The following is a 16756-nucleotide window of genomic DNA, read 5'->3' on the forward strand; positions in this document are numbered from 1 at the left end:
AGTGAAGGAGTGCTCCAACAAAGGAGAATGGGCGTGACTGACGTAGTGAGGGGCGACGTAGCGATGTGGTATCCTGAACAATTTTAATATTTTAACGTTTGACAATGTATATGATAGATACATATTTTAGTTATTTTAATGTGTGAACATGGCATGCAATGAACTGGTTTGACGTGGATAAGTAAGCACCTGAAGATGGCATTATTATGCCGAAACATGTAGTGCGAGGGAGAGAAGGAGTTAAATGAGTGTATGCACTGCAAGACGGATTAAATAAATCATGGACTTAAATCAGTGCAACAGGACGCTAAAATATAACATTAGTAATAGATCTACGTTACCTTTTTCCATTCATGTCCGGTGAGCCACTGTCGCCTATAGCCGAATCCACATCATCAGCCATAATAAGACTATGAGGACTGCCCGGAGACTCCTCCTCTCTACTACTAGATGTCAGCACAAAGCTAGGTGGCGGTAGTGGCGACTGTTTATGGCCCACGTTGGATGCCACTAAGTGGTCGTGCTGCTGCGGTTGGTACACGCTCGGCGCCATCATTGTCTCGCTGCCAACTGCAACAAACGAGGGATAAAATAAGGTCAGATACGAGTGTACGTATGTTATTTTCTTTTTAATTTAAATTCGCTTAGTCACTAGTCCATGTTAGGTGGGTCCCTTGTCACCACGGCATGGAGTGTCCTCAGGTTGCGGATTTTAACTGCTGCTAACTATGTGTTCTGTGTGGCCCCTTTGTTTGGCGCCACTTATAACTGTCCTCTTAGTTGTCATGTGTCGATCGCTGCCCGCCGGTTTCTGGGTCGGTCACCTGCCTTCCCCGTAGTGGTCGTTACTGCTGCTGGGTGGTATCCACGGCTGCGTTGGCCTTGCCTAGCTCCTCCACTTTGATCCGCCGCTTCCTCGTTGCTGTCTGGTTCAGGGTAGGGGGTGGGATTTACTCTGAATTTGAATAGGTATGGGCGCCAGTGGGGTGCAATCCACGAATTTGGAACGGGGTAAACAAAAGTGGGGACGTGGATAGGTGGGCGTTTGGAGTTTCGACTGCTCAGTTGGTAGGACAAGATTCTGTCTCAGGCGACTTCTGGGCCTTGCTCGCACAAGGAGATAGAGAACACTTGGCACACACTTCACTCAACACTGTCGCTCTTTACCGCAGATGTGAACTAGAATTACCTATTACAAGGCTGTAGCACTGTTGAATTTGTGTACCGGACTCGACCAACACCGATTTAATGTCCTGGAGGTCCGAATGTCGCGATGCCACTCCTGTTACTCACTAAGACGACTGACTTCTCCGGAGAGGCAGAAGTCCTGACGGTTCCGAGAACGCCCGGTTTCCTCTCCTCTGAATTTCGCTGATTGGCTGAACCTAAAATTGGGGTGTTACTCTCATTTACATTCCGCCAATCCCTAACGAGATCCAAGTAAATTTGGGCCTAAGTACTAGATGGTCCCTCTGACAGCTCTCAAACAAATAAAGGTACACTAACGATCGCTCGGCACGCCTCTCCGAAAATTATTGCGAGTCGTATCTGTCAAGTCTCAAATTTTCAAAGAGTTGTACCGCCGAAGTTAAGCATTGAAATTCCCAGAAAACGCAGGGGGTTACTTCCTGTTCTGTTCTGGGTCTACAAGTTACAAGTAGCTTGCTTGTTCCTAAGAAAGACCAGATGTCGTTCTTAGCGCCTGCTGGTGCTGGCGTCAATTGTTTTCCATCCTTCGTAAACTGGTAATACCTGTACAGTTCCTTTACTGGTAGTACATTATAATTAAGAATGTNTGTCATGTGTCGATCGCTGCCCGCCGGTTTCTGGGTCGGTCACCTGCCTTCCCCGTAGTGGTCGTTACTGCTGCTGGGTGGTATCCACGGCTGCGTTGGCCTTGCCTAGCTCCTCCACTTTGATCCGCCGCTTCCTCGTTGCTGTCTGGTTCAGGGTAGGGGGTGGGATTTACTCTGAATTTGAATAGGTATGGGCGCCAGTGGGGTGCAATCCACGAATTTGGAACGGGGTAAACAAAAGTGGGGACGTGGATAGGTGGGCGTTTGGAGTTTCGACTGCTCAGTTGGTAGGACAAGATTCTGTCTCAGGGCGACTTCTGGGCCTTGCTCGCACAAGGAGATAGAGAACACTTGGCACACACTTCACTCAACACTGTCGCTCTTTACCGCAGATGTGAACTAGAATTACCTATTACAAGGCTGTAGCACTGTTGAATTTGTGTACCGGACTCGACCAACACCGATTTAATGTCCTGGAGGTCCGAATGTCGCGATGCCACTCCTGTTACTCACTAAGACGACTGACTTCTCCGGAGAGGCAGAAGTCCTGACGGTTCCGAGAACGCCCGGTTTCCTCTCCTCTGAATTTCGCTGATTGGCTGAACCNAGCTCCTCCACTTTGATCCGCCGCTTCCTCGTTGCTGTCTGGTTCAGGGTAGGGGGTGGGATTTACTCTGAATTTGAATAGGTATGGGCGCCAGTGGGGTGCAATCCACGAATTTGGAACGGGGTAAACAAAAGTGGGGACGTGGATAGGTGGGCGTTTGGAGTTTCGACTGCTCAGTTGGTAGGACAAGATTCTGTCTCAGGGCGACTTCTGGGCCTTGCTCGCACAAGGAGATAGAGAACACTTGGCACACACTTCACTCAACACTGTCGCTCTTTACCGCAGATGTGAACTAGAATTACCTATTACAAGGCTGTAGCACTGTTGAATTTGTGTACCGGACTCGACCAACACCGATTTAATGTCCTGGAGGTCCGAATGTCGCGATGCCACTCCTGTTACTCACTAAGACGACTGACTTCTCCGGAGAGGCAGAAGTCCTGACGGTTCCGAGAACGCCCGGTTTCCTCTCCTCTGAATTTCGCTGATTGGCTGAACCTAAAATTGGGGTGTTACTCTCATTTACATTCCGCCAATCCCTAACGAGATCCAAGTAAATTTGGGCCTAAGTACTAGATGGTCCCTCTGACAGCTCTCAAACAAATAAAGGTACACTAACGATCGCTCGGCACGCCTCTCCGAAAATTATTGCGAGTCGTATCTGTCAAGTCTCAAATTTTCAAAGAGTTGTACCGCCGAAGTTAAGCATTGAAATTCCCAGAAAACGCAGGGGGTTACTTCCTGTTCTGTTCTGGGTCTACAAGTTACAAGTAGCTTGCTTGTTCCTAAGAAAGACCAGATGTCGTTCTTAGCGCCTGCTGGTGCTGGCGTCAATTGTTTTCCATCCTTCGTAAACTGGTAATACCTGTACAGTTCCTTTACTGGTAGTACATTATAATTAAGAATGTATATGAACAACATTGCTGGTGTTCTTGCATGGTGCGGTTACAGGATGGAGGAGACGCCCTCCAGTTTTGGAGGGAAGCTGTGAATATATTGAATAAGCAGCCGCGGACATCCGACAAGGGGTGGCCCTCCAGCTTGGGTGTTGGGCGTGGTGCTAACAACTCCTCGCCGTAAAAAATTACTTTGTTACGAAAATGAACACAGAGCCTCGGACCTGGACGGATTCCGTGGATAAACGACATAAGCTAATGAAAATGTATATGAGATTTGGCACTTGGAATGTACGAAGTTTGTATAGGGCAGGTTCGCTCAGGGCAGTGGCAGAAGAAATCTTAAAATATAAGTTAGATTTAGCGGGAGTACAGGAGGTCAGATGGGCTGGAGGTGGCATCGCACCAGCAGGAGACTGAGAAAACTAAGTATATGTTGCTGTCTCGTCACAAAAAATGCAGGGCAATATCATGACATAAACATAGGAAACAATGTTTTGAAAATGTGGCACAGTTCAGATATTTGGAAACAAAGATAACAGATCGAAACCTGATTCAGAAGGAAATTACAAGATTGAACTCGGGTAACGCTTGCTACCATTCAGTCCAAAACCTTTTGTCTTCTCGTCTGCTGTCCAAAAACATAAAAATTAGACTATACAAAACTATAATTTTGCCTGTGGTTTTGTATGGGTGTGAAACTTGGTCTCTGATATTAAGGGAGGAACATAGACTGAGGGTATTTGAGAACAGGGTGTTGAGGAGAATATTTGGACCGAAGAGAGATGAAGTGACAGGAGGTTGGAGAAAACTGCACAATGAGGAGCTTCATAACTTGTACTCTTCTCTAAGTATAATTAGAATGATCAAGTCAAGGAGGATGAGGTGGGCAGGGCATGTAACACGAATGGGGGAGACGTGGAATGCTTATAGGATATTGGTGGGAAAGCCAGAAAGAAAGAAATCACTGGGAAGACCAAGGCGTAGATGGGTGGACAATATTAAAATGGATCTCTGAGAGATAGGATGGGATGGTATTGATGGGATTGATCTGGCTCAAGACAGGGACCACTGGAGGGCTCTTGTGAACACGGTATTGAATCTTCGGGTTCCATAAAATGCTGGGAAATTCTTGAGTAGCTGCAGAATTGGCGGCTCCTCCAGAAGGGCTCAGCTCCATGAGTAAGTAAGTAGTGGGGGCTGAAATCCTACTGGGTCCACTCGGCACGGCGGCCACTGATTTGCCTATTTGTAACCTGCCCCGGGTGATTATGATGATGGAGAATTTGGTAGAATAAAAATTGGCAGAGGAAACCAAAGTACTCAGAGAAAACCCGCCCCAGCGCCACTTTGTCCACCACAAATCCCGCTTGACCAGACCCGGGATCGAACCCGGGCCGCCGCGGTGGGAAGCCAGCGACTAACCGCTTGAGCTATGGCGCGGCCTTATGTTATCTTTACTTACGTGTTTGTACGCAGTACGCAGTACGCAGTCTTGATATCCATTTATTGCGCTTTAAATCTCGTGTTGGCAACACTAAACAACACGGTACATTATTTGAATACTGAGAACAATCGAATTTCCTTACATTTCATCAAGTACTTATATAGGGGGGCACGCGGTAGCGTACTTGGTTGATGCACCATGTTACAAGACGGAAGGTCGCGGGTTCGAGTCCCGATGAGGTGGATTTTTGTTTTTCAATTGACCTAATCCTTCCAGCCGCACTATGGCCCTGGGGTCGACTCAGCCTCTAACAGAAATGAGTACCAGGAATATTCTTGGGGGGCAAAGGGCGGCCGGCGCGTAAGGCTGACAACCTTACCGCCATCTGTGAGCCGACTGTCTAGAAAATGTGGGAGCCTCGATGTATCACAACCCTATGGGCTTTCACGGCCTGTTAGAGGGATAGCTTTACCTTTTAGTGACTACTGTTAATGGCTTTCCTTGTAACAAAAATACAGCTCTTGAGAAAATGATCACATGTGGCGGTGTCGTTCTCTATGGGCTGAAATGTTTATGAAGATTCTGACAGATTATAACGTTAGACTGCAGTTTCGTATCAAATTAAGTTCCTCGTCCCACCTGCGGCCGATATTTCTCATGTTAACTTTCATTCCCATTAACCGGCAGATTTGTAAGTAGACGGACAAGCACGACCCCTTCATGAAAACAAGAGTAGAAAGTATGTGCTCCGGGATAGCGCAGTCGGTGTAGTGACTGGCTACGGACTGGACGAACGAGAGGTCGGAGTTCGAATCCCGGTGGGGTCAAGAATTTTCACTTATCCATAACGTCCAGACCCACCCAACCTCCTATCCAATGGGTACCGGGGGTCCTGTCCCCGGGGGTAAAGCGGCTGGGGGGTGAAGCTGACCACTCACCTCCAACTAGTGCCGAGGTCAAGAAAATGTGGATCTATACATCCACTCCCCACACGCCTTTATGGCGTAGTGTTCAATTAGGTAAGTACTGGGACAACTTTACTTCATCCAATTTGCAGGTTATTAATATTACTTTAAGACTATTCATAAAATTTGATATTTAGGGTTTATGGCATACATTAAGAATTCCATTTATGATGTTCAATAAAGTGAATTTTATGAGTCTGTATGGTTGAAAATTGCAATCGCACAAATTTTAGTGAACGTCTTTCACATCCAAATGTTTTGGCCCTGATATCAGGTAAAAGATAGCCAGACATGCCTTGCGTGTAAAGCTTTATTTCTTCAGAATTACTGGGTTTTTGGACTCTGTCCATCGTCCGGTATTCTAGAAACTAGAAAACACAACGTTTCGGATGCTGGGTCTGTTTCCATCCTCAGGTGAAGTGGGGGAAGACAACTACTCATTTTGGTCCCTTAGAAAGAAACTGAGGTTAGCTCTTTCCAAGAGACCCAACTGAGTAGGCGCCTTCCCCTCATCTGAGGACGGAAACAGACCCACCTTCCGAAACACGTTTTCTAGTTTCTAGAATACCGGACGGTGGACAAAATCCAAAAACCAAGTAATTCTTAATATTATACACCATCATCAGAACCCTTTCTTACGTTATAAAGTACACCTAAAAGTACATAAACATTTGTCAAGGCGTGGGACCGAGGTTTATGCGGACTTGATCCTGACGGAGTTACGGGTACTATTTAACAACGCTGTCTCAGCTGTGTAAATTATAACACTGAAAGGCGCCGGAAGATGATACCGAGCGACACATAACGATTTTGAAGGGATTCATAACCACAAGAAGCTTGTCAGTGTTGCTGTGAGTAGTGGACTCCCCACTTCTGTCTACACTGTGTAACGCTTTCATATGAAGGGAACAATACTGAACTCATTTCTTAATTGATCTATCCTAAATCAAACAAACAGAATTACGGGCTGTTAATGTCACCCCGCCAGTCGGCTCCGTCGGATGTGGGTGCAACTTATTTCCCTCCCTTTTTGGGTCATTTTTCTATGTACACGGTAATGCAGTTACAGCCCGTGCCCACGGGTGGTTCCGTCAGCCCACGAAAGCGTGATTCATATGTACGCAATATGACCTTCCCTGTCACCAACCTCGCAGTCAGCATGTGTACGCCGTGGGCGAGCCGGTGAGAGAATCCATGCTATAGAAGGCTGTGAACTATCCAACATCTTCACTTTCCTAATAATAGACCTGTCTCGTTTCGGCATGTCAAACAATTATTCTACAAAAGTTGTCCTTGTGCTTAACCAAACAGGCAACTATGCCATAAAGGAGTATATGGGAGCGAATGCGTAGATCCACGAATTTTTTACTCGGCAATACTTTCAGGTGAATGGTCAGCTTCACGTCCCGGCCGCTTTACCCAATGGATAGGAGGCTGGGTGGACACCGGAACCGGTCTGGACGACGTGAATAAGAGAAAAATATTGACCTACCGGGACTCGAACTTCGTTCACTCGGTCGTCCTGCGCGTAGCCAGTCACTATACCGACTGAGCTATCCTGACTCAGAACACAACGTATTGAACATAAAAATATCATAAGATACAGTTCACTTTTCTCTGTGGTTAATTAATTAAGCACCACACCATGAAGACCTATAAGGGAGGGTGAAGGTACAGGGACGGGCTACGAGCTGAACGAAGGGGGTTCGATTCCCAGCAGGGGCAAGAGATTTTTCTCTTCAGCGCGCAGACCTACTCTGGGACCCACCCAGCCTCCTATCCGATTGGTACCGGCGGCTCTTCCCCCGGGGTAAATCGGCAGGGGCGCGAAGCTGACCACTCACCAACATCTAATGCCGTGCTTAAGAATAATGGAACTATACCGCCACTTACCAAGACATATTCCTGGCGTGATGATTAATTAATCAAACACAGGAACAACTTCACCTGTTAAGGGGCTCCAAATGATTAGGAACATATCCCTTACACACTGTGACGGAAACAGATCCAGTTTCCGAAATGCAGTGTTTGAGAAAATTCAAAACGATAGAAAATGCCCAAACTAATAAAAACACTCCGTGGCCTATAGTCCGCAAGAGAACTATACCGACCGAGCGACCGCCGCTTGTCGGCGAAGTTAGTGCCAACTTTAGCGGATAGAGGGTGTCGCGTGGTCAGCGGAACGGATCCCCACGGCCGTTAATCTCGGATTTCTAGACCGGAGCCGCTATTTCCTTTAAATAGCTCTTCAATTATCCTCACGAGGCTGAGTGGACCCTGGTCCAGACCCACTACTTCCCAGAAAATTTGGTAGCACCGGGAATCAAACCCTGGGCCTCTGGATCTGTAGCCAGGAACTCTGGCCACTAGACCACAGAGGCGGTCGCCCAAACTAAGAACCAGCTGTAATTTGTTAAGTAGCTTGAAGGGCCAAATTATCATAATTATTAATTTAAAAGAAAAGGCATTAATTATACGGCACCGTATTTTCGTCATTCGACGGTTTCTATCGGAGTGCTGCAGGCTGTCAAGAACTGCCTTAGTGGGGGTAGGACTACAAACTGATTTTAGGAAGCAGGATGTGTCAGGTCACGCCATACTTCGAGTGTTTCTTCCAAGGCACCAGATGTCGGCTTGACCTTTGACACTTCCTCTATAGTTGGGTCTGTTGACTGGTACATCCCGTTCCGCGTTACGGCTGTCCTGATTCATGATGCACACGTGGCGAGAAATGAACCTTATGGCCCCTAAATGTAGTTCCACACGCCGCCACCTTAACATTCTTCGTGCTCAAAGTCTCTCCCCCCCTCCCCGCCCCTACCAGATGCTTACTTAGCGACTGAGGGATATTTCGACCGAGCGACTTGACTTAAGCAGTAACGCCCCTGACTTGGATTCTGGATGTACCTCGTTCGAATCTCGGCAGACATACCGATTATCCTGACTGAGATTTTTCGTAGAGTTCCTCAGTTATTCCAGGCAAACAACGGAATAACTCAGCTTGCTACCCCCTCCATACTGGTTTCTTCGATCCTTGGAGTAAGGCGACATGTTCCTCCAAAACGTCGGCTGACTTTTAACGGACTATGCGCCGTTATATCCCTGCGACAGGCCGTGGAGTTCCATAGGGTTGTGAGACGTCGAGGCTCTTACATTTTCTAGATAATCGGCTCACAGATGGCGGTAAGGTTGTTAGCCGCCCTTTACGCCCAGGAAGATTCCTGGTACTCATTTCTGTTAGAATAAGTCGACCCCAGGGCCACCTCCAACTAGTGCCGAGGTCAAGAAAACGTGATCTATACATCCACTCCCCCATACGTCTTCACGGTGTAGTGCTCAATTAGTTAAGCACAGGGATAACTTCATCTATCTTTTTTACCTTTACACGCTGTTATATCCCAGAACTCTCCACACCGCTGTGAGAACATATGATATTTAAAAAAAGCCTTAGGATTCCTAGCACTGCCTGATGACTCAAGTCTCACCACGGAGCACCTAGTTTTACTCCAGCTATTTTAACAATTTGATTGCGCAAATGCCTGACTCAGTGCACATAATACATGCGCTCACAAAGGTCCATTTCGTTCTTATGCCCGAAACAAAGCATCAAGGCTGTGTACAGGTGACTCAATTACCATGATGATGTGTATTAATATAAAGTTTTTCCCGTGGCAGCACGAAAGCATATAGAGAAAGTGTGGTAAAGCACTCATTTCAATCGCTCCACCAGATGGAAGTGTGTGGTAATCTTCAAGAACCGGGTTCTTTACGCCCATCTGGGTCACAAAGCCTGTCTAGAGACAGTGGTGTCAAAGAGAAAAATTCTTGCTCCTGTCAGGGATCGAATCCCGGTCATCTATACCGTAGCCTATCATTTTTGTGAGGTATGTCGACTCACCAAAATTTAAAAACTAAATTTTTTACCGATGAGTTCTTCTGAAATATAACACCGTGCAGTCCGGTATGTCAACCGACGTTCCGGAGAAACATGTCTCTTCCATTTTCAGGGCTGTAGAGTAAGCCAAGAAAGTAACCAGCATGAATCAGGCTGTCTGTGCAAATACTCAGATATGTTCTACACAACTTGTGCAAGTTTCATTCAAATGCGTACCGCAAGTCAATTCTAAAATTTTTAAAACGTCGCGTTCTGCGCCCCCCCCCCATCCCCCGTGTATGAGACGTAAATGTGGTGAGTCGTTGGAAACTGTACTGACATGAACAGGAGAACCACATATAGAACATTCTGACGGAAATACTGTGACATGGCGCCCGAAAGTCGGAATAGTGAAATCAGAGGAGCCGTCCATTGCTAGGCAATTGCTCGCTAAACACATTCCCGCGGCAAAGAATACGCAAGCAACAATCGAATAACTTCCGTTGCTATGCAACGACGCTGTAAACACGCTTCAACAAAAGCGAGGCTGTGTTTTCTGCGTGGTCCGTGCAACGCAGTTATAAAGAAGAGTTGAGAAGAAATAGTTTTGTTTCGAGACCCCAGCCTGCCAGGATATGAGCTTGGAAGCAGAGGAATAGAACTGAGGGAGTCGACAGTCGAAGGTGATTGAGAAGAAATGGTAACAAAGGATTTTTTTTTCCTGTGGCGCTACAGCCCCAATTTGGGCCTAGGCCTACCTCCATGAAACTCTCCGTTTCACTTCGGTTTACTAGATCTTACACATACTGTAGGACTCCTTGGACGAGTGATCAGCTCGTCGCAAGGCCTCTACCTGTAGACAAACACAGAAAAATGCACACAAACATCCATGCCCTGAGTTGGATTCGAACCCACGATCCCGGCTTCCGAGCGAGCGAAGACAGTGCATGCCTTAGACCGCTCGGCTACCGTGACCGGCAAGAAAGGAATTAGGCTGTGAAAAGAAGACTTCGTGTGTGCTGCAGTGACAGTGAGACAGAAATCCGTTGCCAGGATACGACTAATGAAGACTGAGAACCCTAGTGTGTTTGCAACAGTGAACTGTAAACTGCGGAGATCTGCGATGGCGCTGTATCGCCTGTAGTTCCAAATGCTGTGTATACGGTGTCCATAAATCTAATCACCCAATCCAAACCCCGTCTATAAGTCACGCACTCCCCCTACACGTGATAATTTTAGTTACATCACTGAGATACTGGGTATCTTTATATAGGCAAAGTCAAAGTTATCCCTGTGCTTAATTAAACACGATTCCATGAAGACGTATAGGGAGTGGAGGTATAGCTCCACCATTCTTCACCTCAAGAGTAGAGGCGGGTAAGTGATCGGCTTTACGCCCCGGCCGCTTTTCCTCCGTTGAAAGAGCCCCAGACACCCACTGGACAGGAAGTTAGGTGTGCTCGAGGGTCGATTTTGACGCTGTGGAGTAGGAAAAATACTGCCTTGCCGGGAATGGAAACCTGGCCAGCCAGCCTGTAGCCCATCCCTACATCGAGAGAGGTAACCGGCTCCAAGTTTCAAAACGCGCTGTAAATTGGAGTTTTAAGCGAAATGAATGTAACACATCCTAATGATCAACAGGTGTATTTGGGTTGTTACTGAAGTTTAACGAACCGGACGTAATTGGCATTTGTTTGTGTGCTATATGCAACTGGAACGTAACACAGCGTTTTCTCACTCAGTACTTGCCTCACAGAAACAACAAGGCCACCGCAAAGAAACGACGCGTGCTTTCTCGCGGCTCGTAACACTTCAGCTTTCGCCTCAGATTTCACACAAATTCCCCAAGGTTTGCTCTGATTCTGTGGAACGTGACTAATTTCATCTTTACATGTGTTCTTTGTGAATTTCCAGCTAACTGACCCTGATGCACATTTATATTTTGTCACGTGTTAGTGACTAGACACGGAGTTCGGATTCATAACTGGATTTACTGAACGCTTATGACTAAAAGTAAGTAAAGCTATCCCTGTAAGAGGCCGTGGAGGTCCATAGGGTTGTGATATGTTGAGGATCCCATATTTTCTAGACAATGGGCTCACAGATGGCGGTGAGGTTGTCAGCCTTACGCGCCAGCCGCCCTTTACCCCCAAGAATATTCCTTGTACTCATTTCTGTTAGGGGCTGAGTCGACCCCAGAGCCATAGTGCGGATGGAAGGATTGGGTAAACTGAAAAAATCCACCTCATCGGGATTCGATCCCGCAACCTTCCGGCTTCTAGTAACTACAAATAACTACCACAGTCTGATTTACACACACTATATAGATCACTAGAACTACAGCACATATAGTCTTCTGTTTATGACAGTCGGTCGATTAAATTACTGGTGGCCTTCGCCAGCACAGTCAATCCTGGCTTCAGTCTCCTCGAGATACATAACCAAGATTTGTATTCTCTCCAATATATGCTCTTGTTTATAAATGGGGCCTCGTTTTCGGCGAGGGAGGGGCGCTGTCACGGCGTCCAGGTCACTATGGACTCTGTGCACCCTTTGTCACTGCACTGCACTGCACTAAGCAACATTTATAAGATATACACAGAGGTTTCCTGTCAATGCGGGCTTGTGCAGGAGGTTATGCCTTGACTTATGCAACTTCTCTGAAATTGCTGTTAAGTCAGCCGAACAGTCGTAAGCCTGACCGCCGCCAAGTTTAAGCCAACTGTGAGCCGATTGTCTAGAAAATGTGGAAGCCTCGACATCTCAGAACCCTATGGGCCTTCACGGCCTGTTACAGTGAAACCATTACCTTTTTTTTTTTTACTTTGTACATATGTATATGTGCGAAGCCTATCGCTGCATTGTCAGAAATATCTGATGATGATGCATTCTTACAGACTTTTTACACAGAGAATAAGAATGCTCTCTGTTTCCCAGGCCTCATTAGGCAATACAGGCCTAGTATGTTAGAACCAGGGCCCGCATTTTGATGACATGTCATCTTTTTTCCTTGTATCCTATGCAATGCTCTTAAATATATAAATCTTGGATATGAGCTGCTGGTTACAGAAAAGTAAATCTTATAGGTAATTTTTGTCATTTTTTGACATTTTTAGGTTTAAGGTCATTTTTTTTCATTTTGGGGGTAATTTTTTGGTAAATTTTTGGACTTATAAGGGTATTTCTTGTCATTTTTTGCCATTTTAGGAACTTTTTCTTCATATGTTTTCTGAAATGTGAACAACATGGAAGCGAAGTGTTCTTTCTTTTCTCCTTTAGGTCATTTTTCTGGATTTTTTCGGTCATTTTATAGGTCATTTTTTGAATATTTTCATGTCATCAAAATCCGGGCTCTGCATATTACATTTTTGGGTCATATTTTAGGTCATTTTTCTGGATTTTTTCGCTCATTTTATAAGTAATTTTTTAAATATTTTCAGGTCATCAAAATCCGGGCTCTGGTCAGAACCACTGAAATAATAAGGCCCGAACCAGCAGTGAAACGTGACGTTTTCAGAAGTGGTATCCACATTCTGACACAACTCAAGTGTGTTTACATTCCTCGTTTGGCTTACATGGTGGCTCGGAACGTCAGGCACGCCCTCCACCGCTCAACCCCGTAATACATCTAATCTAATTGCGCCTGCGCTCACAAACGGATAGGTTAAGCCGGAAGAAACTGGCTAACAACGCCTGCAATGGGCTGCCTACAAGCGGCCGGCAAAAGATTCATTATCTGACTGCTTCTCCTGCCAATATATGGAGTATCACTGAACCAAGGAAGTAATGTATTACTTTTCGTAATTTTGGCTAGCACTGTTAACATAAAGGCTCCACCACTGACCTGACTTCAGTAAATGAAAGCTACAAAACATGCGAAGTGCATTTCACTCCCGTGCGAAATTTAGTGCTCACAGAAATGTGTGCTGAGGTGACAAAGAAAATCTCATTAAGGAGTGGGAATGTCTCCAACACACACCGGCGGGTTGGCTCAGATATTGTTATGTAAACAGCTTTCATTTCTACGTTGTTGTGGTGGCGGGGGGNAAATGACGATAATGGAACTTCGGTCTACTATTTCCATGACTCGGCTCTTTGTACATGAGACGGGGTATTTAACCCATAGGACCATTTAAAATTACACGTTGCGTTCGACCCTGCAGTCTGTGATGTCAGTAGTAATTAAACAAAAGCAGACATAGGCAGTCACGCTAAGTGTGTCAGCTGACCCGATACCTGCACGACACATTTCCTAGCGTAATATCCCACAGTTTTCCCGTATTCGGGAGCTGATCGGTTCAGATTTTGGCGGGGGCACCGTCTGGGGGCACGCGGTAGCGTAGTTGTTTGAGGCACTATGCTACAAGCTGGAAGATCGTGGGTTCGAGTCCTTATGAGGTGTTTTCTTTTTCAATTTACCTAATCTTTCATGTCGCACTATGGTCCTAGGGTCGACTCGGTCTGTAACAGAAATGAGTACCAGGAATCTTCCTGGGGGTAAAAGGCGGCCGGCGCGTAAGACTAACAAACTCACCACCATCTGTGAGCCGACTGTCTAGAAAATGTGGAAGCCTCAACGTCTTAAAACCCTATGGGCCTCCTTGGCCTGCTACAGGGATTGCTTTTTACACCAACTATCCTGACAGAGGGTTTTCGTGGTTTTTGTTCGTTCATCCGCGTAAATACCGGGATAGTGGGATAGTACGCCTCGACCGCTTCCTCTGAAATCCTTTCTAATTCATGTGATCCCTCCTTCTGACGGTACACTGTTTAATTACGAAAACCTTAGTCATGTTTACACGAACTGTTTTAATGTAAAGGAGAGGAAAAAAAGAAAGAAAGAAAGAAAGAATGGGGATATGAACGGCGGTATGATGTTCAAATAAAAGATAAAATAAAGAAGCTAGGAAGAAAGAAGGGAATGAGATAAAGGTACGAAAGGAATAAAGGAGATGATACATGAAGATATCGAATAATTTTCCAAGACAGGCTAAATCTGCGCATACGCTAAAACGTCACTGAGGATACAGACTTACTTCATATAAAAAAAATGAACGGCTTTCCGTTGAAATTTTAACGGACATCGTTAGAAAAACAGGACAAAGACTACCTATATGCTCTACGCTACTGTCCACTAGTAGAAGCCGGGATAGCTCAGTCGGTATAGCGACTGACTACGGGCTAGACAACCGAGGGATCGGAGTTCGAGTCCCGGTATGGTCAAGAATTTTCTCTTCTCCACGTCGTCCAGACCGGCTCTGGGGTCCACCCAACCTCCTATCCAATGGGTACCGGGGGTTCTTTGCCTGGGGGCGTGAAGCCGACCACTCAATTCCAACTAATGCCGAGGTCAAGAAAATGTGGCTCTATACATCCATTCCCCCATACGCCTTCAGGGACAACTTCACATTTACCTCAATGTCCACTAGTTTCGCAAACAATATACTCGTGCTCGTAACTGCAACAAACGAACAGCAGAATTGCTAAGTGCGCTTACTCCGAAATGGTGTATCACGTTTTGCAGGGAGCTCAAAGCCGTCTGAGTAGGTAAGGTAAGTGTTCCGAAGACAATGCAGAACTGAAATTCAAGCTACTTCCGGTTGGAACACGGTATTGAAGTGCAGAGCTTCCCTGAAAGATGATGCTGTTTTGTTGGGGGCGTGAGTCAGTGTGACGTCAGCCAACTGACTAGAGAGAAGGCGTTCAAGTGCCTTCCCAAACAAAGGAAAAACTCGGCAAGAGAAGCACAAACCATTTTGTGTACATTTCACAAGACCTACCTGGATCTGCACACAACATGGCTAGCAGCTGCACCACTGGCATTCAACTAATGGGGTTGTCTGACAAATTCTCTCTCCGGCATGTGAGCAGCACAGAAGCATGCCAGACAGAAAAACATCTGGATAATCCGTTCGTACGTTCCAACGACTATCAGCAACCAAAGCTGCCGTGAAAAACATCTTTAATTAAGTAAGTGAGTGGGGTAAGCCCTTCTTGGGAGGCCGCCAATTGTGCAGCTACTCAAAAACTTCCCAGCATTGTATGGAACCCGAAGGTTCATTACTGTGTTCTCAAGAGTCCTCCATTGGTCCTATCCTGTGCCAGATGAACCCAGTGCATACCCCATCCCATTTCTCTAAGATCAATTTTATTATTATTATTCTTCCATCCGCGCATAGTTATTCCTAATGATCTCTTTCCTTCTGGCTTTCCCATCAAACCCCTGTATGAATTTCTCGTCTCTCCAAAGCGTGCTACATTCACTGCCCATCTCGTTCTTCTTCGCTTGATCATTCTGATTACATCTGGAGAAGAGTAAACATTATGACGCTCCTCATTATGCAACTTCCTCCAACCTCCCGTCACTTCATCCCTCTTCGGTCCAAATACTCTCCACAGCACCCTGTTCTCAAACACCCTCAGTCTCCATTCATTAATGTCAAAGACCAATTTTCATCAATCCAAAACTACAGGAAAATTTATAGTTTTGTATATTTTTTTATGTTTTTGGACAGGAGACGAGAAGACAAAAGGTTCTGAACTGAATTAGCCAGCATTGCCCGAATTCAGTCTCCTCTTAATTTCCTCCTAAATTAAATTTTGATTTGTTACTCTCGTTCCCAAATGTTTCACAGTTGCTGCATTTTCAAATCCATCTGTTAGCTATCTTTATGTTATGATTCTTCGATTACAACTTACAAACTGTTGTAAAACTTGGTTTCACTCTGAGGAAGACAGAAGGTTCTGGACTGAATGGTGGTAAGCATTACCAGAATTCAATGTCCTCTTCATTTCTCCACGAATCTCTTCCAGTAATGCTACAAGCCGGAAGGTCGGGGGTTCAAGTCCCGTTGAGGTCATTGGATTTTTTCAGTTGACCTAATCCTTCCAGCCGCACTAGGCCCGTTTACTCAGCCTCTAACACAAATGAGTACCAGGAATTAATTAAACAATTTTCCTGGGGAGTAAAGCGCGGCCAGAGCGTAAAGCTGACAACCTTACCGCCATCTTTGAGCCGACTGTCTAGATCAGCGTTGGCCAACCTAATACATCTCGAGGGCCAAATTTAGTTTATAGAACACCATCAGGGGCCAGATACGGTGTTTCTTTCAGAAGAGTGGTCGGGGAGTATTGCCCCCCAAACTGAATCAGTCACAACCCGTATAAAAAC

General features: G+C 45.9%; 1 protein-coding gene across 5 annotated transcripts in view; it reads right to left on the bottom strand.

The window, feature by feature from the left end:
- Positions 1-16756, bottom strand: part of LOC111863106 (rab11 family-interacting protein 4A) — a 144802-nt gene that overhangs the window by 81200 nt on the left and 46846 nt on the right. For all 5 annotated transcript variants that reach the window (XM_023849136.2, XM_023849134.2, XM_023849135.2 and 2 more), the window contains one exon: positions 342-570. In XM_023849136.2, coding sequence (XP_023704904.1) covers positions 342-570 — 229 coding nt within the window. The remainder of the gene's footprint in view (positions 1-341; positions 571-16756) is intronic.

Source organism: Cryptotermes secundus, unplaced genomic scaffold (genome assembly GCF_002891405.2).
Source record: "Cryptotermes secundus unplaced genomic scaffold, Csec_1.0 scaffold2043, whole genome shotgun sequence".
NCBI lineage: Eukaryota > Metazoa > Arthropoda > Insecta > Blattodea > Kalotermitidae > Cryptotermes > Cryptotermes secundus.